This window comes from Delphinapterus leucas, chromosome 11, assembly GCF_059928025.1.
Source record: "Delphinapterus leucas isolate spDelLeu-1000000601 "Yukka" chromosome 11, BTC_Dleu_Yukka2, whole genome shotgun sequence".
NCBI lineage: Eukaryota > Metazoa > Chordata > Mammalia > Artiodactyla > Monodontidae > Delphinapterus > Delphinapterus leucas.
In genome coordinates this window covers 66,144,210-66,168,677 of record NC_143139.1, presented here as the reverse complement: position 1 = coordinate 66,168,677, position 24,468 = coordinate 66,144,210, and the positions used below count along the sequence as shown (strand labels likewise).

Below are 24,468 nucleotides of genomic sequence, written 5' to 3'. Positions count from 1 at the left end.
TTAAAAGGGGGCCCTCTGTCAGAATAAAGCACGGTTAGCATGCTAAAAAGGAATCAGTATTCTTTCTTTTAATAAAAGTGAATGCACTAGATCTAATTAAAATTCTACTCAAGTGAATCCAACACCACCCACATGCTTTCCCCAAAATACAATTGTAAGAACATGGTTTCCTTGTAGCATTTTCCAAAGAGGCAACATTAGTTTAGGAAATTATAGGAAAAGGTAAAGTAGACATATATTAAATAAAAATAAGCACAGGAAGGACAGAAAGTATCAAAGTTCAGTTTCTCCATCATCAGAAAATACTTATGAAGTTATTTATATTGTGTTTTATATGCTAATACCTACTGAAAGACTTAAAGGACCTTTAAGTATTTCTTAAGACTTAACATAAAATTTTGCTGAAAATGGCAATCACTTAAGGAAGTTACAAAAATCTTCAAAATACTCTTCAATTTAAAAGATACAGACCTGTGAATCTGACCACACATTATGGATTAAATAAGTAGCTTTAATTTGGTGAGCCAGTTTTCATGATCTGGTTTTTCACATACCTATTTGATCACTGCAAAATCATAATGAAAGTTAAACTAATTCATAATTACAGGCATCAAAATTTATGTATTTCTTCTACAGCTGTTTACAGTACTCATTATGAAAGAGAATAATAAAGTAAGTAAAGTATACACATCAATTTCTCTGCTCTCTTTTGAAGTGTTCTAAAGGATTCTTATCCCATATCCCATTAAATGTTTTCTTTGGCATTTTATTCCCTTAGAAAGTTTCCAGATAAGGACTAATTATAACATTTTAAAAATTATATAAATTATTGAGTTTTAACATAAGTGTTAAATGCTAATTCACAATTACAATAGAGTAAAAATGCTATAGTTTTTAAGTCCATGAAAAAAGTTTACTTCTAATGGACAACCTGGAAGAAATGGACAAATTCTTAGAAAGGCACAACCTGCCAAGACTGAATCAGGAAGAAATAGAAAATATGAACAGACCAATCACAAGCACTGAAATTGAAACTGTGATTAAAAATCTTCCAACAAGCAAAAGCCCAGGACCAGATGGCTTCACAGGCGAATTCTATCAAACATTTAGAGAAGAGCTATCACCTATCCTTCTCAAACTCTTCCAAAATATAGCAGAGGGAGGAACACTCCCAAACTCATTCTACGAGGCCACCATCACCCTGATACCAAAACTAGACAAGGATGTCAAAAAAAAAAAGAAAACTACAGGCCAATATCACTGATGAACATAGATGCAAAAATCCTCAACAAAATACTAGCAAACAGAATCCAACAGCACATTAAACGGATCATACACCATGATCAAGTGGGGTTTATTCCAGGAATGCAAGGATTCTTCAATATATGCAAATCAATCAACGTGATACACCATATTAACAAACTGAAGGAGAAAAACCATATGATCATCTCAATAGATGCAGAGAAAGCTTTCAACAAAATTCAACACCCATTTATGATAAAAACCCTGCAAAAGTAGGCATAGAGGGAACTTTCCTCAACATAATAAAGGCCATATATGACAAACCCAAAGCCAAAATCGTCCTCAATGGTGAAAAACTGAAAGCATTTCCACTAAGATCAGGAACAAGACAAGGTTGCCCACTCTCACCACTCTTATTCAACATAGTTTTGGAAGTTTTAGCCACAGCAATCAGAGAAGAAAAGGAAATAAAAGGAATCCAAATCGGAAAAGAAGAAGTAAAGCTGTCACTCTTTGCAGATGACATGATACTATACATAGAGAATCCTAAAGATGCTACCAGAAAACTACTAGAGCTAATCAATGAATTTGGTAAAGTAGCAGGATACAAAATTAATGCACAGAAATCTCTGGCATTCCTATACACTAAGGATGAAAAATCTGAAAGTGAAATTAAGAAAACACTCCCATTTACCATTGCAACAAAAAGAATAAAATATCTAGGAATAAACCTACCTAAGGAGACAAAAGACCTGTATGCAGAAAACTATAAGATACTGATGAAAGAAATTAAAGATGATACAAATAGATGGAGAGATATACCATGTTCTTGGATTGGAAGAATCAACATTGTGAAAATGACTCTACTACCCAAAGCAATCTACAGATTCAATGCAATCCCTATCAAACTACCACTGGCATTTTTCACAGAACTAGAACAAAAATTTTCACAATTTGTATGGAAGCACAAAAGACCCCGAATAGCCAAAGCAATCTTGAGAACGAAAAACGGAGCTGGAGGAATCAGGCTTCCTGACTTCAGTCTATACTACAAAGCTACAGTAATCAAGACAGTATGGTACTGGCACAAAAACAGAAAGATAGATCAATGGAACAGGATAGAAAGCCCAGAGATAAACCCACGCACATATGGTCACCTTATCTTTGATAAAGTAGGCAGGAATGTACAGTGGAGAAAGGACAGCCTCTTCAATAAGTGGTGCTGGGAAAACTGGACAGGTCCATGTAAATGTATGAGATTAGAACACTCTCTAACACCATACACAAAAATAAGCTCAAAATGGATTAAAGACCTAAATGTAAGGCCACAAACTATCAAACTCTTAGAGGAAAACATAGGCAGAACACTCTATGACATAAATCACAGCAAGATACTTTTTGACACACCTCCTAGAGAAATGGAAATGAAAACAAAAATAAACAAATGGGACCTAATGAAACTTACAAGCTTTTGCACAGCAAAGGAAACCATAAACAAGACCAAAAGACAACCCTCAGAATGGGAGAAAATATTTGCAAATGAAGCAACTGACAAAGGATTAATCTCCAAAATTTACAAGCAGCTCATGCAGCTCAGTAACAGAAAAACAACAACCCAATCCAAAAATGGGCAGAAGACCTAAATAGACATTTCCCCAAAGAAGATATACAGACTGCCAACAAACACATGAAAGAATGCTCAACATCATTAATCATTAGAGAAATGCAAATCAAAACTACAATGAGATATCATCTCACACCAGTCAGAATGGCCATCATCAAAAAATCTAGAAACAATAAATGCTGGAGAGCATGTGGAGAAAAGGGAACACTCTTGCACTGCAGGTGGGAACATGAATTGGTACAGCCACTATGGAGAACAGTATGGAGGTTCCTTAAAAAACTACAAATACAACTACCATATGACCCAGCAATCCCACTACTGGGCACATACCCTGAGAAAACGATAATTCAAAAAGAGTCATGTACCAAAATGTTCATTGCAGCTCTATTTACAATAGCCCGGAGATGGAAACAACCTAAGAGTCCATCATCGGATGAATGGATAAAGAAGATGTGGCACATATATACAATGGAATATTACTCAGCCATAAAAAGAAACGAAATTGAGCTATTTGTAATGAGGTGGATAGACCTAGAGTCTGTCATACAGAGTGAAGTAACTCAGAAAGAGAGAGACAAATACCGTATGCTAACACATATATATGGAATTTAAGAAAAAAAATGTCATGAAAAACCTAGGGGTGAAACAGGAATAAACACACAGACTTACTAGAGAATGGACTTGAGGCTATGGGGAGGGGGAAGGGTAAACTGTGACAAAGCGAGAGAGAGGCATGGACATATATACACTACCAAACGTAAGGTAGATAGCTAGTGGGAAGCAGCCGCATAGCACAGGGAGATCAGCTCGGTGCTTTGTGACCGCCTGGAGGGGTGGGATAGGGAGGGTGGGAGGGAGGGAGACGCAAGCGGGAAGAGGTATGGGAACATATGTATATGTATAACTGATTCATTTTGTTGTGAAGCTGAAACTAACATACCATTGTAAAGCAAGTATACCCCAATAAAGATGTTAAAATGAAAAAAAAAAGTTTACTTCTAATCTTATGTTATATAAACAATTAAACTTAAAGAAACTTTCGGAATAATATTTCAAGTAGTCTGAAACAGTATATCACTTGAAGATAATTTATTTAATTAGCAAGGAAAGCTAAACAAAATGCAGAAGAAATAATTCAGTGATCTTATTTTCTGTCTTTAGTAATCTTGCTGGCCAGAGATTCCAATTAAGTTAATCTTGTTAACAAGGGGAGACCTATAACTCCACTCATGTTAAAAATATCCCAAAGAATTTAAACTAAAAAGAAGACTTTTGTGGACTATGAATTTGGTCCTAGCTCTGGTTCTTTTAGGCTGTATGACTTAAGACAAGCTTTTAACCACTTTATCTTAATTTTCCTTATTACTATAATGAGGTGACTGCAACAGATACTAGGAGTATAATATGTAGTTCAACTAACCCTGGGGTGTAGCCTGAAATGAGATTATAATTTCACTGCTGCTGAACACAAACAAGTATTTACAAAATACTATGTATAAGGTATAAAGAATGTCAATAAAATGAGCACTTATATGCAACACCAAACTTGAGAAATAGAACATTAATGGTCTCTAGAAATTCCTATGTGCCCCTCATCTTCCCCACCTCATCACTTTGTCCACTCAGTTGTCCTCCCTCCCATAGGATACTATACCACTGAATATTGCTTGTGTTTATCATTCTTATGCTTTTCTTGATTGTTTACCACATATTTACATTCCTGAATTAATTATACCGTTTGTGCTTGTTTCCAAATTATATATGAATTTTTCTATAACGTTTAGATTCACAACATTCATCCACTTGGATGCATGTAGTTGTAATTCATACATTTTCACTAAGGCACAGTATTCCACAACAGTTTATCCATTCTCCTATTAATGAAATTTTTATTCCTAGACTTTTGCTCCTATAAACATTGCTGCTATTGATCATTCTTTTTTGTTGTTGTTATTGCTGTTTTATTTTATTTTTTTAAATTTGGCTGGCCCGAGCCGCGCGGCTTGCGGGATCTTAGTTCCCCGGCCAGGGGTCGAACCCGCGCCTGGGCAGTGAAAGTGCTGACTCCTAACCGCTGGACTGCCAGGGAATTCCCCTTTTCCGTAGTTAAGAAATGGCATCTTGGGGAAAATGAAGCCCTAAAAGCTGGCTTCATTTCTCTTGGTTTCCATCTTCTCCTAGATATTTGCTGTGTAATTTTTAATTTCCTTGATAGTCTCTGATGTTCTCAAACCAATTAAAAACAAATTTAAATACACACATACTTGCATATACACAAACACACATACTTGTACACACACACCACACACTTGCATATATACACATCTCTAGCATTTTTAGTTTTTCTCAGAAGGAGGGTTAGCCCTAATTACTTAGTCTGCTATTACTGGAAGCAGGTTTCTATCATTTTCTTTGGTTTCTGCACATGCCATCCTGACTAGAATACGGAAGGCTCCTGTGTGGACACTACATCCTATGCATTCAGAACCTGATAGGCTGCCTGCCCCACAATGAACAACCACTGGGTTAAAAAATATAACACCTGCAAGTCTTGGCAACTAATTAGAATGTGTGGTTTGATGGTGAGAAAAGAAAAGAATCAAATATGATTTTAAGATTTCTAAAGCTTGATAATGGCCATGCAATTCCCCAGAAATGACAAAAGAAGTCAAGAGACAGAAGAAAGTCAAGAGACAGACAAAAGAAAGTCAAAAAGACAAGACAGACAGACAAAAAGAAGTCAAGAGACAGAAGAAAGAGGAAGGGTGGGAAGCTGACTTTGTTTTTTGGCTGTGGCTGAATCTGGTGTATTTTTAAGGTGCTTAAGGTACTTAAGTGAGGCTGTTCAGAAGCTGTTGCTCTGTACTGAGAAATAGAGATTTGAACTTCAAAAAAGACGTAGGAGCTGGATACATGATTTAAGTTATTTGCTGTGAGGGTAACTGTTAAGAGAAAGAGGAAATATAAAGAGACAGCAGCTAAATATAAAACACTAGAGAATTTCTGGATATACCAAGGGGATGAATAAGAAGAAAAATGCTTACAGAAGACAGATGAGAGTTCAAGGTAGGAAAAGGAAACTTAGAGGAATGCAGCTTAATGGAAGACAATGAGGACGAGAGTTTGGAGAAAATTATTACATGATCAAATATGGCTGAAAGCTCAATAAAGATCTGGAATCAAAGAAGTCTTAAATAACATCTACTGAGTAATAAAGGCAGGCAGGAATGTGGAGGATTGGAGAGGTTTGAATTTTTAAGTGAGAAGAAAGGTTCAGAAAAGGGTGTAGATGATCTTAAGAGGTCATCAAGAGAACAACAAACACAGTAATGAACAAATTTGAGGTCTTAAAGGAAGGCAGGCAGTCAATATTTGAGTAGACATGAATTTGCACAATTTTGTGACTTTTTCCAACAAGGTTAGCATCTTGGGGTGAGTTTAGAGAAAGGAACCATGAGAAATTCACTTTCAGACATTTTGAAGATGAATATATGGAAAAGAGAATGGAGATAGGGACACAGATTTGGGAGTTATCTACATAGAAATGAGAATTAAAATCAATGGTATATTGGGCTTCCCTGATGGCGCAGTGGTTGAGAGTCCGCCTGCCGATGCAGGGGACGTGGGTTCGTGCCCCGGTCCGGGAAGATCCCACATGCTGCTGAGCCTGCGCATCTGGAACCTGTGCTCCGCAACGGGAGAGGCCACAACAGTGAGAGGCCCGCGTACCGCAAAAAAACAAACAAAAACAATGGTATATGTAGATATTTGTATGTCATAATTTCTTTCAGTAAAAAAATAGACTATTTTTCTTAGAGAAATTATACCTAATCTGAAAATAGCTTCTATTTCTGTTAATAAGTTTGGATTTGTTTTTGAAACTTGAAAACTACCCTATTTTAGTTTGAAGAATAATCCTATTATAACGAAATGGCAATCAGAATCCTAAAATTATAACTAGTACAAAGAAACATTCATGAAACTTGAAGGGACTGCGGATGTATGCTTGAGTATGGCAGTTGTTAAACCAATATTATGAAAAATTCTCCTAATCCTTGCCTTTCTGTATAGGCAGCCATTATCTGGGGAAAACAGAAACAAAACATATGCAAGGCTACTATTCTACCAGTAGAGACATGAATGGCCACACTGACTATTTAAGATTGATATCTGTTCTAATTAGTTAAGTGTTTATGCTGTAGTGGTTGTGAAATATTTTAAATATAACCCCTGCTCATATTATAATATTATATTCACTGAATTACTTACATATAACATTTCAATACTTCTCAAATTCTGAAGTACATTTTACATATATTTCTTCATCATCACAACAACCTTTCAGGACAAAAGGGAATCATTAGAACCCCTTACTTTAATAATGATTAACCTAAGATACGGTTGCTGCATAGTTCTTTGTTACTTACTGAAATCACGCTCAAATTCAAAGCTTCTTCTACTAATAACAGTGACCCTGAATGAATTCACCTGAAAACTAAAAGTCACTTCACTTATAATACAGGATAGTTATTCTTATTGAAATGAAATCATCATACCATTTGGTGATGCCATAACAATCTTTAATAATATCCTGAAGTACGGCACGATAGAAGAGTGATTCAGTAGGCAGCTGAAAAAAATGCAGATATATATGAGCACAAGAAACAAATAAAAAAGAGAAATCAAATCAATACTTGAGAGTCAGAACCATAAGTGAATGTTAGAAACCTGAGTTTGTTGCTAAACATAGGGGATAATTTTATAACTTTTCTATTCTAAGTTACAGTGTACTTGGAGGCTAGTTCTCATTGAGAAAATAGAAGAAACTATGAAAGAAGTAGTAGTGGATGAGGAAGAAAAGGAATAATCAAAGAAAAATTAGCTAATGACCCAAATGGAGTGTTTATCAGTTAAAAACGTAGAAATAAACTTCATGACCAACCAAGTCAGTCCTGTGTAAGAGAGCAGACATGTAGGATGTGTGCAAAAGAGATAAGAATGTGCATCTTTCCTAATGGTAGTGGATTAGAGATATTACCAAGGATTCACAGCCAGAGAGAGAAGGTACTACCCTAAGTAAGGACATACTAAAATATGTCTGAGGCCTAAAAGATCACAGCATTGCTACTACAGAGTTGAAAAGAAGGGCCTTGGAAAGGGCATGAGATCAGAGACTGAAGTCTCAGCAGGACTTCATTTCCTGGGGAAAAAGAGGCGGGAAGTGTCTGTGAAGGTGCAAAGGTAGGAATAAAGGAATGGCTGAAGAGAAGGTCCCTAATGACGCATAAGAGTTTCAAAGTAGAAGGTAAAAAAGTACTATACATAAAAGAAAGAGTGCTTCACTGTAGCAATGTAAGAGGTACCCTTAAACTAAGAAAATACAAAAAGTTGCCAAAACTCCATCCACATCCCCATCCAACAGAGATATCAGCAACAACCACCTTGCTTCCATGCAAAGTTATTATTGAAAAAAAAAAGGAAAAATGAGCAAATATGGAGGGAGGCTGGCAATACTGAATGCTTCTGAGAAGTCAAGTAAGCTAAAAACTAAAAACTCTCCAACTATGGGTAATGTTTTAAAGATAGAGTTCAGTGGAATGTGTACTTCACTGAGTTATCCTTTTGTAACTTCTATTCTCCTTCTGAGCCCAAATTGTTATCTTCATTTGTTTTCAATGAGAACACATCTGGATTCAGGTGGAGTTTAACAGAAAATAAAATTTTGCCTGTGTGCTCAGGCAGAAAACCTACTCTACTGTCCCATTCCCCCATCTATCATCAAGTTCCTACACTATGGGCCCCAGGTGCTGAGACTACAAAAAACCACAAGTTGGGAGTCGAGGGTCAAGCATTATTTTCCTGGGTCTTCACCCGACGGCATTGCCTTCTTAAGTCACTGGAGAATGTCTGACTTGTAGGGTCTTGACAGAGCACTTTGAACAACACAAGTTATATCCTCTCTGGATGTTGACAACAGTGAGGAGGGTGATTACAGTAGGAAACGGTGTTAGGGATACCACAGTCTCCAACTCAACTCCTAAAATAACTCAATGAAAGCAGACACAAATACATACTTGAGTGCTCACACTAAAATTTATAACCTTCAAAAGGCACGCTCCTTATGTAAAATCTCTTTCCAAATACAAATTCTTGACTTGAGACAAAATCTGATTTCTAAACTTTCCTTTCTTGAAGATTTCTCCAAATATTTCATTAAGAATTTCCTCTCTCTGGATATATTTTCCATTTGATGTTTTTTCATCTTGAGTAATTTTTTTCTTCAGTGCCCCAGATCTCTATCATCTGCTCCCCACTTTCCCCAAATCCTTTCAGTTCTCTCACAAAAATGGTGAAATCCCTTTTCATATATTAACACCTACTCTTATACTGTTCTACTGAAATACAAGGCATTTTGGGAAATAAACTATTACATGAAGTGAAATATTAGTATTATAAATGGCTTACAAAGTTCTTAACTTTTTAGTTGATTAGCTATAATAGGTAGGATTTTTATTTATTTTTAACATCTTTATTGGAATATAATTGCTTTACAATGGTGTCTTAGTTTCTGCTTTATAACAAAGTGTATCAGTTATACATATACATATGTCCCCATATCTCTTCCCTCTTGCGTCTCCCTCCCTCCCACCCTCCCTATCCCACCCCCATCACAAAGCACTGAGCTGATCTCCCTGTGAGGAATTTCCTTTTTATGTAAATTTTATATGAAACTCCTAAAAATAGTCGAGCTGTTATTTGAACTGAAGAAGCCTAGCTCTGATGTCCCAGTAGTACCAAGTCATGATGCTATTTTGCCTCTCTGACACTTTGGCAGGGATAGGGTGTCATTCATTTTTTTATTATATACTTTCATTTAGGAAAGCAAAGAAACTCTTAAAAATAAAGCTCTCCTTTCCCATGTCTTTTAGAAAAATTATGTAAAATGGTATCCAAATAATTTAGAAATAAATGTACATTTATATTGTTATTATAAACTGATTGTAGGGCTTCCCTGGTGGCGCAGTGGTTGAGAGTCCGCCTGCTGATGCAGGGGACACGGGTTCATGCCCCGGTCCAGGAAGATCTCACATGCCGCGGAGCGGCTGGGCCTGTGAGCCATGGCCGCTGAGCCTGCGCGTCCGGAGCCTGTGCTCCGCAACGGGAGAGGCCACAACGGTGAGAGGCCCGTGTACCGCAAAAAACAAAAAACAAACAAAAAAAAAACTGATTGTAGAAAGGCCACCAAAAAAGACCAAGAAATGTATTTTAAGCAAGAGAACATACAAAAATGGAATGCACAGAGGAACACAAGCAGGATAGAATAAATCATCATTTCCCAAGTTACCCTGAGTAATTAAGAGCTTTACAGCTGTTTCCTAAGAGAAAGGAGAGTTATGAAGTGCCTTCGAATGTGCATTCCTGGAGTAACTAGGACTATCCATCCTGATAAATACAGATGGGGGTAAGTGGGAAGGAAGTCAACATCTCCCGAGCAGCCTGTGCCTGACTACTCCAGGAATAAGCTAGATGTGGCTCAGAGTTTACTTTCTTTCCTTCACAAGTGATAAATCAACTTAACAGTTTAATGCATTTTAAAATGGGAGGGAGCAGAAAGAGTACACCCTTAAAGTGTATATATATGTGTGTGTGTGTGTGTGTCTGTGTGTATATATATATTAGACATGCATTTTACAGGTCTAGTGGAAAGGGCACTAAGCTAAAAGAACACTGCAATTAACTGAGCTAGAATGCACTACTAAACTTCTGCTGTATATCATGTTCTCATGTAAGTCTGGGGAATACCCAACTCATAAGATTGACTGTAAACATGAACAAGCCCTTGGGAAATTGAAAAACAGAGCACAAATGCATTGGGGCACTATTATGATTAAGGCTCTTTCCTCTTCCAGACCCCAAAGGAACCACTATTTTGATCTGTACTGTAGTTAAGAGCTAGGGCTCCAGAGTCAAGAGACTCAAATCTCAGTGTTCACTACTTAACAGTTTCCTCATGTGTATCATGGGATAATAGTCCCGATCTCACAGGCCATGTATGCAGCACTTTAATTGATGAAGAAAACTTTGAACAGTACTTTGGTAAGCTCTGTGTTAAACTTAGGTATTATTTTCATGATCATAATTATTAACCACCTGTAACAGTAACAACAGTTGATATTTATTGAACACTTACTACGTGATAGACATGGTTTTAAGCATTTTACATCTTTCACTCATTTAATCCTCACAAAAACTCTATGAGGAAGGTATTATTGTTACTCTTATTTTTTTACTATTATTATTTTTTTTATTTTACAGATAAAGAAATTAAGCTATGGAGAAATCATGATGTGTCTCTGATCACTAAGCCAGTAACTGATGAAGACCAGCAGACTGCTGATGCAAACCAGCAGTCTGAGACTAAAGCTTACACACTTAAACAATATGCTCAAATGCCTTTAAAAAATCAGTTTTTATCAATTTTCAGATAGGTATAATGAGTATTTAAAAAAAAAAAACACACAAAATTCTTAGCATTGTGTCTGGCCCAGAGAAAGCACTCAGTAAATGATACTTGTTGCTACTATTATTTTTAAAAATTCAAATTGACATATTAATCCTCCCTGAAAATAAGCAAAAGAGAAATTTCTAAAATTTAGGGCAATAAGAAAACTTTTGTGAAAAATTTAAAAGGAACTCTTAAAAAAATACTTTAAAATTCCTAATATGTTTCATAAATCTTAAGGTAGAGGAAAAGGCAATTACATGAATATGTGAAGGATACATTTAACATCTGTTTATATGTAAAAACCCATTTGTTTTTTGCAACTAATGACTAATGAAGTCAATAAAGAAGAAAGTTAAAAAGCAACCAACTAAAATGTGTGGTTTGGACTAGAGTTAAAAAATAAATTGAATGCTATACCTTGTTTATCTTTGCTTGAACTAAGCCCATAAAAGGCTGACAGTCAGCAATAACATTCTTTAGAAATATTTATAGACTGTTTAATATAGTATGAATAAATGAGACATTAGTACAAGAGTATAATGTGGAAGTTTTCCTAAAAGTTCAATTTACTTTTCCTGAGAATTCTCTTTTAAAGTAAATTCTCTTTTAAAGTAAACTTACAGAAAATGTATAAGTTTGAATATGAATAGGTGACAAGAACAGGTGATACTTATAAAAATCCATCAGGTTTTAGGTTCATCAGCAGGTCAAGTATGAAGAGTACTTTGAGAAAAACTATCACATTCATCAGTTGGATTAGAGTAAAAACGCTCACTTACCCCTTGGCCGACTGCAACGCGCTCCAGTGCCTTTAAGGAGAAAAAAATAAGACAAAGACAGCTGATATATTTAGTCTTGTCTTATAAGACTTATAAACACACTGTATAAGGGCTTGTAAAAGTGACATTTAAAAAGATTAATTAAATGATAACATATAAGTTTATACACTTAAAAGTGTTAATAACATTAAGGAATGTTAACTGGTACACTTGTATAATTTAGGGCTGATATATGGATGTGTGTCATGCACACAAACACATACACACCCCAACTGTATACACTCCTTGAATTTTAGAAGGAATTAGAAAACAGGAAAGAAATAAAATGACATATTCTTGGCTCACTTTTATTGCAGCTAAAACAATCAAATAAATCCAAAACTATTATTATGTATAGACATACATAAACATATTTATATACGTACTACTTTTTAACTTATTTTCTTCCAATTTTTTATAAACGTATAATTTCATCTTTTATTAAACAAGATTATATTGAACTGATTATAGTTGAAATCTTAGTTTAGAAAAGTACATATATTTTTGGTCTGCATGGTCAAATTCAAATCAAATTCACATATGATCAAGTCACCATAAGAGAAAGTAATACATATTTTTGCAATTTTATATGTAGCTGCTTTTACACTGATATTTATTTAAAATTCAAAACACTTTTATAAAAAAAATTATAAAATTTTCCCAATATTTATAAAATTTTCCCAATATTTTATAAAATTTTCCCAATATTTCTCAAAAATACTCATAATCTAACATACATGAAAGGATTTATTATAATTTAAAAATGGAATAGGGCCTTCTGAAACTTTCAACTTTTTAGACATGCATTTCTACACTTACGTTGTTTTATAACTAAATTAGATATAACATTTTAGCTAAGATTTTATTTTTAAGGTTTTCGTTAGAAAATATTTCAAACATAAAGAAAAACATGTAATGTTTTTACATTACAAGAAAAATGTAACAGTGCATATACTTCCTACACAAATTTAAAGTACTCATATTTGCTTCAGATGGCTATGTCTTCATAAATAATACTTTTTAGATACAGCTGAATCGTGTACTTTTAAAACTGAAAGAAAATGTGCAGATTATCCCAAGTGCAATTTTCTCAGATGCACGAGGTCACTGACAATGGCAGGGTCTTGACACAAGCTGCACAGCTAGTTAGCAGGTGAATAGGAACTAAAAACTTGTTTTCTGAACCCCGGTTTACTTCTCATGCCCTCACACCATGAAGAGTTAGTGGGAAAATGAGTTCATGGTATAAAAGCTTGCTTTAAAGAAATTTTTTGAAGGAAAAAAAATGTAATTTTTCCATTGACTTCAAGGATACCTTCATTTACATCAAGAACCAGAGTGTTATGAATACAGAAGATAGTTATTATACAATTTTTGTATTAAATTAAGTAACAACAGGCCCAGAACAAGTATGTTATTGAAGAAAACACTGAGTTTTCATTTACAGTACTGGTTGTGTTCATTTCAGATTAAATTTTTGTGTTACTTGCTTTGCTAAAAGGCCAAACTATCAATAATAAAGATACAAAAGTTTTTAATAATAAATGATTTGGCATCAATAAAAATCTCATATAACTCAGGACTACTTTTGGTATGTGTTGCTGATGTGTGTGTTTTAGAAATACCAATGATAAATTCTGATTACATAATAAAAGATAATCAGGTAGGTGATAAGCAGTTTCTTACAAACATTAATAATTTTTCTTGGCCACTAAATATACCAAATATTCATTTCATACTAATCTAAAATATTTTACAGTTTTATCAGGCTAAAAGTATACTGACAAGATTGCACTAATGTAATTAAATTTTCCCCTCTGGTTAGTACCCTTAACAATTTATCTGAAAGTGTCACCAGAAAGGTATACTTCTCTCTCTCTCTCTCTCTCTCTGTCTGTCTGTCTCTCTCTCAACCCCTTAAGTTTTGAATATTTGTAGAAAAGGTCAGTTATGGAGCAAAAGGCAATAAAACAAGATGCACCAAAAGAAATATGTTCCTTAGACTTTCCTAGATTAGCATCAAAAAAAGAAGTCAAGGTGAGCAAAGACAGGGATAGAGTTTAGGAGAGGGGCATTCCATGAGAAGCTGACATTGGTCAGGCAAAGTTCTTAAGTGCGGCACGGTTGACAAATTCTACATTCTGGAATTTATTTTTCAAAAACTCTTCTTTTTGGTTTGTTGAATGTTTATTTTTATAGCAAACATTTTTATTTTGTGGATATATTATATCATTTTATTTTTCTAAGGGATACTAATAGTTATTTTATTTTACTTTGGATAGTATCCATTTCCTCCAAGTTGCTACTCTTCTATTTGTTTATCTGATCTCTTTTCTTTCATGTTAGACTTTCTTAGACAACTAATGATTCTTGGCTTTTTGATAATTAAAATGCGGTAATCATAAACTTGATTAGAAGCACTGTGCTTATGAGTAAGGACTTTTAATTGTGGATCTCACCACAAAGGTCCTATTTCATTGTGAAATCCCTAATGCCAATATCTTTAGTCTTTTCTCTTAGGCTAATCAGATTCCCTATAAAAGACTATTTCAGTTTCCTGCCTAGAGGGTATAAGCTGCCAGCATTCTGGGGACCAAGTCATTCCAAGAATGACCTCCCATTCTAACAAGACCCTAAATGAGTATCATTTACAAATATAATGAAAGAAAGGCAAATTCCCAGAAAAGTATTTTAAGAGGACTCACAAAAGGAAATCATTATTTGAGCATAAATAAGATTTCGAAGTTAATTCTCAGATATGTGACCCAGAACACTGGAACACTTTTTTATATTGCTGTGTTACTGGCAATATAAAAAATATTGAGATAATGACTACAAAATAGTTAATTTATCTTGGGATTGGGCATTAAACACATTATTTTAAAAGCTATATTTTAAATTTATGATGACAAAGTCCACTTATACCATTTAACTGGCATCTGTTCCTTTTTAAACCAACATAACACCACAAACAGAGAAGACTGTGGGCTAAAGTGTTCTAGGTCTAAGGACACGAGCTAAATAAAGATTTCACTTAACTAGATAGTTACTTCATATCCCAGGTAGCTTAATAATATTTTTCCCATTTTATAAAAAATTAGGAGGCCAAATGATCTGCTACAAACAAACACAAACATACCACAGAGCTGTGGATAAAGCACTACAGTAATTCTGTGTTTAAGACTTGGTTGTTGGTACATTTTATATGATAATTAAAGTAATTATATGTAAGAAATTAAGTACTATAATGTAGAATTATAGTATAATTATAAATTGTTATCACACTGCATGCAGAGTGAGTAATGTTGGAAGGGTAAGTCATTTTTTTCCTCATAATTTGCAATGCACAAAAACATTAATTATGACACTCTGCAAAATTTGGCATTTAATGAAGCCGAAAATAAATAAATAAAATTCTGCAACATCTGGATAAAACTCTAAGTCCAGGAAAAAAAACCAGTCATACCAAACATGCTGACATTCTGGCATTCCGGCCACAGCACCATCTCTCTTCCTTTAAATAGTGGCACATTGGAAATCCCCACTTTTCTTGGGTACATTCTGCAGCTGGAAGAAAAATATGGATTATTTAAATAAAATTCTTCCTCTTTTAGTTAAAGTAAATAATCTATTGAGAAAGCAAATCAGTCATTTGAAAGTCAAACAGTAGTTAAACATGTAAGTGGTAATGTTTAACAGTTCATTCCAGTATGTTAATTAAAAGCATATTAATGTTATAAAAATGGTATTTTCTCAACAACAGCTGTTTTGTATTTAAGCTCCAGGTCTGATACCAACCAATTTGCCAAAATTATTTCTCAAATATTTAGCAAAAGCAATTTAAAATGGAAATACTTTGCATGTTCAGTGTAACTACAGAAGATAAGTAATGAGATACTGGGCATTTACTGCTGACCCGACTTTCTAATAAAATGGTTTATTAAATGTGACATTTGGCAATTTATTATAGAACAATATTAATTCATTCCTAACAATGTTGAAGCACCAGTTTTTTTTCCAGCCACGATGTTCACTTTCCAGAAAATGAACAGCTGTATAGGCTCTTATTTTTTCACTCCCTTGACAGGCTGTAAGATTTTCAACTGTGATTCAGTTTGGCTCAACTGCATTTATGGTTTGAGTAACAACAAAAAAATCAACATTTTCTGCTTAATCACAGGTATCTGCTGCCCAGCTCACTAACAGAGTTACACGTGCAACTTGCAGATGTGTAAGCCCCTTATGTACAACTATTAACTGCACAGGGTTTCTCAAAAGGAAAAAAAACATTTCTATTTTAAGTTAAAGTCTAGAAAAGCTGAAGCCTATCAAAACTGTGGCAATTAAAAGAAAACTGAGATGAATATAAATTTTCTATTAGGTTAAGTAAAACAGAACTAGAAAACAAGAAAATGCTTTAAAAGAAAATACTGTTGAGGTAGATTCCACTAAATAAACTTCCATGTTATGAAAGGTCAAATGATTTTTTATTAAAATAGAGAAAATTTAAATTTCATGCAGATCATAAGTCTGTGATAGTGATTTCTTTCAGGTATTAAAGTAATATTTACAATAGACGTTATTGATACTCAGATGGAAGATACTGACCCTGCCCTAGGAATATAAATAATAATAATGCTAGTATTTATACAGCACTTAATATTGTTAGGCACTATTGTAAGTGCTTTAAATGTAATAACTAGCTTTAAATGCTAAGAGCGTTAAATGTATTAACTAGTCCCCACAGCAATTCTGTGAAATAGGTATACTATTATTCTCATGTTTCAGATAGAGAAAGTGAGCACAGGGAGGTTAAGAAAACTGCCTAAGCTGCAAATCTAGCACATGGCAGAGTTGGAATTTAAACCCAGGCAGTCTGACACCAGGGGCCATGCTCTTAACCACCAGGCTATATAAACAATTTCACTTTACAAGTGCCCAGGAATCATGGAGCCCTTGAAGCCTATCCAGTAACTAGGGACCCTGGACTACTTCTCTGTCAATTTCCAAGATGCCTTGAAACAGCAGTTTGAGTTTTACTGAAGGCTTTATGATTTAACTGAAACATGATTATTGCTAAATCAAAGGGCTACTCTAAGTACTTCAATTTTTTTCTTACAACTGAAGAAAGAAATATCTAAACTTTACTGTAAAGGGTAAGGGGCTAGAGAAATGGGGTTGTGGTCTTTTATTGAGAGTGTTAGGAAAAGTGCTAACCAATAAAACAGCTAGTTCTTTCCCTTCCCCCAGCTGTTCTCTCCTTCTTCCTTGTAGTAACAGCACTCAATTTTTACCTGGCTATTCAGCTGCTCGGGTTAAAGGCTGCAATTCCCAGACTCCCATGCAGTCACTAGGATAGCTAGAGGGTAAGTTTTGGCTAACTGGATGAGGGCAGAAATGATGTGTGCAAATGCTCAAAGAGGAGTGGGGGGCGGGCATGATCTTTCCCCCACACTTTCCACCCTACTTCATCCCTCGAATGTGTTCATGTTGGCAAGCAGACGGTGGAGCAACAAAATAGAAGGATTCTGGGTTCTTGGAAGGCTTTTTGGTGCAGACCTCCCTTACTAACTCTGTCTACCTCTGGACTGAAACAGAAATATCCATCTGTCTTGTTGAAGTCACTGTTACTTTGGGTTTGAACCCATTTTGCACCTAAATCTTTATCTTAATGCTTCCCAAACTTTTTTTGTAGCTTAGCCCTCTGGGAAAATGGCAAATTTTGTACATCACAGTGGAATAAACAGATAACTGTGTTGAGGCAAAACCCATGGGATGAAGGAAGCAGTATCCCGGGAACTCCCATATAGCATCCACAGCACACTGGTTGAATACTTCTGCCCTAATTAATACAGAAGTCTTCTTTGAAGATGTGATATTTGAGCAGACATTTAAACGAGGAAGCAAGCCATGTAAATATTAGGGGAAGACAATGAAAAACAAACAAACAAAGTGCTTCCAACAGGATACAGTTTATCTCCAAAAACATAATACCAGAACATTTTACCATTTAAAATGATTAGCCAGCAATTTCTCAACTTATAATATCCCAACCAAATACCTACAAAATAAACTTCTACTAGGGGAAAAGAAGAGATGAAAGTCAACTTACTACAGAACATGAAAAGAATCCCACTTAAGAAACAAGCAATGCATTTGTAATGAAAAGTATAATTAGTGTGCCATCATTGCTCTGCAATTCACCTTATGTTGCCAGGAAAAAAGCAGGTCTACTTGTCTGAAAACAGTAGAAATTTCCTCTGCCAATAATAATCTAAAAGAACTGACTGAGAAAAATTATAACTTATCATTAGATTGAAATGGGAAGAGTATTTCTGGAAAATATATTACAATGGAAGGGGTATATTATTTCCAGGAAAAAAAAAATCTAAGAAATCCATGTCAAAGTTACTCTCAAATTGTTGACCTATAGAAACTGTAAGAGATAATAAAATTTATTCTGTCTCTAAGCCATTCAGTTTTGTGGTGATTTCTGAAACAGCATTAGATGATGCATACAGTCTTGAAGCAGCAATCGAGAGGCTAATTACCTCATACAAGGGAACTGAGACAGAAAAATGCACTGCTCGATGAGGATGGGAAGTATGCTTCCTCAGCAAAGAGCTAAGTTTTGATTAGACAGTAAAGGAATTTTCAGAGAATAGGCTGCAGATAAAGACACTTTTAGTAATGAATGACCAAATTCCAGAAAATTTTGGAATTGAGGAGAGGTAGAAGACTAGTCAGGACAAAGGACATATAGAGATACATTTGATGAGAATCCCAGAAATTAGGAATGAATCGTGAGGCCAGGGTTTCTGGTGAGGGCTGACATGAATGGGGATCAAAGGCACAATGGGAATTGGTCTTTACCATCCTTAGAGAGATAGCGGTGAAGCTGTGAGTGTTGTGGTAGGGGCGGAGGAAGGAATTTTTCAGGGGAATACAGAGTTCTGGGCTTGACAGTTGATAAAGGGAAGATGCAGACACGGATACACAGGACTCCTGGCATTCCTCTTGATTTCAGATGATATAGCATGGAAGCCAGCAGGGGAGCAGTCACATACTGAGCACACAGGGCTGTCACTGGAGAAATGGAGGCTGAAAGATGGCAAGCATGTTCCCTAACTTGTGTTGACGAAGGTGACGAGGTAGGGAGGAGGGTTACTGTCTTCCTTAGGGCTCATAAAACTTATCTTTGCCACCATAGTGAAGGCCTACCGAAGGGTGCCCTTAACCTGTGTGTTAAGAAAGTTATCCCTTCAACCCTACATAACAGTGTGAAGGACAGCTGAAGGGCAGTCTTACTCCATGCACATGGCTCCCCAAATCTCTATCCAAAACACCCATGAACTTTAAGGTCCTAGGGCAGTTTACAGCAACTGCCAGCCTTGGCTCAGGGCTATGTGAAACCACATTAGAGACTCACTCCTCTGGACAACCCAATGATTGTGTAATCACCTTGAAGTTTTCTGAGTCTGCATCACAGTTTCCTCTTTGACTGAGGTCACAGCAGCCTCACAGCTGTTCAGTTTGTAAGAGAACAAGTGCAAAAAACTGATACAGAGAGACACCCTCAAACAAAGCCTTTCATATACTGATTCAATATAATCTTTAGAATCTATTTCACCACCTTCATTCTGACTGCAGTGAAGAATGAGGCTCCCTTCTACGTCCTGAATCAAAGTCACTGTGTTCACCATTTCTATTGTTAAGTCTCGGTCTCCTATTTAACTGTATTCATATACTTATACTGAAATCTAGTTAAACTGGGCATTAAGCTTCCTTATCAGCGAATCAAGTTGCTTTCCTTTATGAGCACTTTCATGCTATCTTTAAATGATAATTTTGGAGTAGATGAAGCCTCTTGTTTTTTTCTTCTATTTCATTTCTTAGTCTTTTTTTTTTACATGAGATATGATTTGTTTTTATTGGTTATCTATTTCATACATATTAGTGTATATATGTCAATCCCAATCTCCCAATTCATCCCACCACCCTCCTGCCCGGCATTCCCCACTTGATGTCCATTCGTTTATTCTCTACATCTGTGTCTCTATTTCTGCCTTGAAAATGGGTTCATCTGTACCATTTTTCTAGATTCCACATATATGCGTTAATATATGATATTTGTTTTTCTCCTTCTGACTTACTTCACTCTGTATGACAGTCTCTAGGTCCACTCACGTCTCTACAAATGACCCAATTTCATTCCTTTTTATGGCTGAGGAATATTCCATTGCATATATGTACCACATCTTCTTTATCCATTTGTCTGTCGATGGGCATTTAAATTGCTTCCATAACCTGGCTACTGTAAATACTGCTGCAATGAACATTGGGGTGCATGTGTCTTTTTGAATTATGGTTTTCTCTGCATATATGCCCAGTTTCTTAGTCTTTGCTGGCTTTAGAAATGCATTACTCTTGTAAATGTAGATGTTCTACTAGTTCTTCCTTCTTGTGTTAATAATATTATCCACTTAATTAAACAAGTTTGAATTTTAGAACAACCTTTTACTCTTCTCTCCTTTAGTCTCCAAGTTCTTATATACGCATCCTCTTAATTATATCTCCTTTTCGTTTTCAATCTTCATTAGCTCTTGACTGGGTAAATGTAATACCTGCTAAAAAATTCTTTTTCCCTTTCTTTTTGCCTTCTTGTCCTTCCTCTATATTAAGAGTAGCAGTATCTTTCTGAAAAGATCTACATAGGCCACTCAAACAGCTCTTAGTTCCATCATCACCAGCATCTGAGACCAAACCCAATGGGTATTTTTCTTACTGTAGGTTTTCGAGAGCTTTTGATACTCCCTCCTTAAAACATTCTCTTCATCTGGCTTCCATGGTATTCTCTCTTATTTGTGGCCTAATGCTCTTCATAGCCCCTTGATAGCTCATTATTTTCTATTAAATGTTCTTAAGGCTTAATCCTCTCACTCCCCAAGCCCCTTTTATACTTCTTTGAATAAAGGCTCATAAACTCACATGCCTTCATCTGGTAAACAAAAGTATGAAGCGGCTAGGTAGAATGTAATGGGTACTAAAAATTTTGTATGGTAACCAAGTATCACATTTGCCTGGTCTTACTGCTATTTAAAGTAAAATTTGGGCATAGTTAAGTCTATCTAAATTGCCTAAAATTAGTCTGAACTCTTGCCCTATCTATACTCTTTCCCTAAACAATCTTGTCCATATCTCAGTATGTACTGATGATCCCTGTAATACATTCTGAGGGCTGCCATAACAAATGGCCACACACTGGGTAGCTGAAAACAACAGAAATGTATTCTCTCACGGTTCTGGAGGCTAGAGGTCTGAAATCAAGGTATCAGTTGGATCATGCTCACTCCAAATGCTCTAGGAAAGAATCTCTGCTTGCCTCTTCCTAGCTTCTGGTGGTTGCTGGCAATCCTTGGCTTGTAGATGCCTCACTCCAGTTTCTGGGCAATTACATCTACTCCTTTAAATTTAATTTCCACATTATTTCAGTCTGAACTTCTTTCTGGATTTTGACGTAAGAATTTTAAAGTATTTGCTGAACATTTCTAAAATGAAAAATATGCAAAAATAAACTCATTTCCTAAGCCCACAAATCTGATCTTCCCCCATAATGATATATCATTATGTAGTCAACCAACCTAAAACCTTGCCATCATCTTTAGCCTTCGCCACCCCGACCCTACCACATTTCCCTACCATTGGTTACCATGTTAGTTGGTTTTATCTCTGAAAAGGCCTGGTAAATTGTTGTCTCCTCCTACTGTTCTTATCTAAAGTATCCTTGCTTTGGGCTCGTATAACTACTCCCTAACCAGGCTCCCTGTCTCTGATCTAGCTCCATGCCAGTCTATCTTCTATTATGTGAAAAATTACTACTTTTCAGAAATGTAAATGAATGTATGCAACTCTTTTGCATTAAACACTCAAAAATATTTTAATGGAACAAAGTATACTTTGCTTTCCACTGAATAATATTCTGAGACCTCAGTATAGCATTCATGGCTCTCATAATCTGGCCCTAACTTCTTTGTTCATCTTTCTAAATGAAGACCAAATGTCACCTTTTTTAGAAAGCTTTCCTTTATCCCTTAGTTATGAAAAATTACTCTCTCTTCTAGTCTTAATAGCATTTGGTTTATACATCCATCACTCATTACTTCTTTCATTCATCTTTTCAATAATTCATATCTGTAGTTGATTAAGATCTATAGGTCATGAGTATATCACTCTGAGACATGTATGAAAGTTCTACGTAATTGCTTGTGAACTCCTCATTACATCATGAGCTCCCTAAGGGGGAAGAGAGTATCTCACTTATCATACATCCTCTACTGCCTACTACAGAACTTTGTTGAACTGAATCAACAGAATTACACAGATGAATCAAGATTATCTACATGTCCTCACTCTACTTTGAAAATACACACTTTTAAAATTTCTTTAGACCTAAATGAAATCTGACATATAATTTTATCTAGGAAATATAAACAAGTATTAAGTTGTTAGAGACAAATTTTTGTCACCTAAATTAATAATCTCAACTTACATTATACCTTTGTATATAGAGGGTTTTAGACTATCTTATTTAAAACCACAATGACTATTATTGAAAGATAGGAAAAAAAAGATAGGGAAAAATATATAAAGTGATTTTTTTTTTTTTGCGGTATGCGGGCCTCTCACTGCTGTGGCCTCTCCCATTGCGGAGTACAGGCTCCAGACGCGCAGGCTCAGCGGCCATGGCTCACGGGCCCAGCCGCTGCGCGGCATGTGGGATCTTCCCGGACCAGGGCATGAACCCGTGTCCCCTGCACCAGCAGGCAGACTCTCAACCACTGCGCCACCAGGGAAGCCCTATAAAGTGATTTTTGAGAGATTTTGCTTTACTCTTTACATATCTGACCCTCCTCTCCCTGTTTAGTTTTTCTCCTGTTTATAACCTGACATTATGTATCTATTTATTTGTTTTTCTATTCCCTGATGTCTTCTATCAGAGTATAAACCTAATGAGGGCAGGGACTTTGTTTTGATCAATCTTGTATCCCTGGTCCCTAGAATAGTGACTAGCATGTGTCAGGCACCCAATAAATATTTCTTATATGAAGAAAAAAAACCTCAACAAAATCCTTAGGAATAAACCAAACTAAAACTGGGCAAGATTAACTCAAATATCTAAAACAACAACCAAATAAATGAAAAGATAATTTATGTTACAAAGAGAAAAAAATATCAAAGACATAATTTATTCCCATAATGATCTTTAAGTTCAATGCATGTCAATAAAAATCCCAACAGGCTTTTTTTTTTTTAAATGGACTTTAACAATCTGACTCTAAAACTCATTTGACACACAAATTATCAAAATCAGCTTTACTTTAAATCTGGGCAGCAATGTTTATTATGATCTAAACATTATAAAGAAAATGAGATAATTTAAAAATCACTCTTTTTAAGCATAAAACATTTTGCAACTTTTCTAGCAATTTGCACTGTAAACCACATATACTTTAATCCCAAATGAAAGACTCAAGTAAACTTTTCTACCTAAGCCTTATTAAATTGTTGATGTGATCAATATTTCAATTTTCCTCTTGCCAAGATCTCTGGATAAATAAAATATTTCATCATCAAATTTTAAAATGCTTCCTAATTGTTAATATTAAATAAAAATTTTAAATATTAACTATCTCTTTCTCTAAAAGATGGTCTACCCTCTTCACATCTACACTAGAAATATTAGAAAGAACTCTATCAAAATATGAAACAAAAGCCTTATTGTTCGACTTTCCTATCTGGCATTGTTCACCATACGTGCACTGAATATCCTGGCTTCCATTGCTGAGCCCAGACAATAAATGAGCTGCAGTCAGCGAGCCCTTCGTGACTGAAATCTCTTCTTTGGGAAAACTCACTCAATAACCCTATATCTGATCTCTAAAAAATATAAAATTTCATCTGTATGTCTTACACAGACCAATGAAGTAAAATGGTCACTCTTTTTAAAGTAAGTAAGTAAAACTCATATAAAAGAAAAATGAATGAGGTTATCTAAGAAAATTCTGAAAAATAAGAACTTTGGGGAACTTGCTCTACTGGATTTCAAAGGTTCAAATTAACTACAGTAATTTTAACAGTATAGTATTATCACAGGAACCAACAGATTAAGGGAAAAGAAGAGAACCTAAAAATGCACTATCTGAGAAAGGTGTCATTTCCTATCAATGTGTGAAAGCATGGATTATTCAATAAATAGCATTCAGAAAAATATAAAATTA

At 35.3% G+C, this 24,468-nt stretch overlaps 1 protein-coding gene across 1 annotated transcript in view; it reads right to left on the bottom strand.

Moving 5' to 3' along the window:
* METTL25 (methyltransferase like 25) overlaps window positions 1-24,468 on the bottom strand; it is a 154,240-nt gene that overhangs the window by 73,836 nt on the left and 55,936 nt on the right. The window contains exons 6-8 of the mRNA XM_089921079.1: window positions 15,657-15,757; window positions 12,152-12,181; window positions 7,423-7,496 (exon numbers count right to left, since the gene is read on the bottom strand). Of these exons, the coding sequence (XP_089777205.1) occupies window positions 7,423-7,496; window positions 12,152-12,181; window positions 15,657-15,757 (205 nt within the window). The remainder of the gene's footprint in view (window positions 1-7,422; window positions 7,497-12,151; window positions 12,182-15,656; window positions 15,758-24,468) is intronic.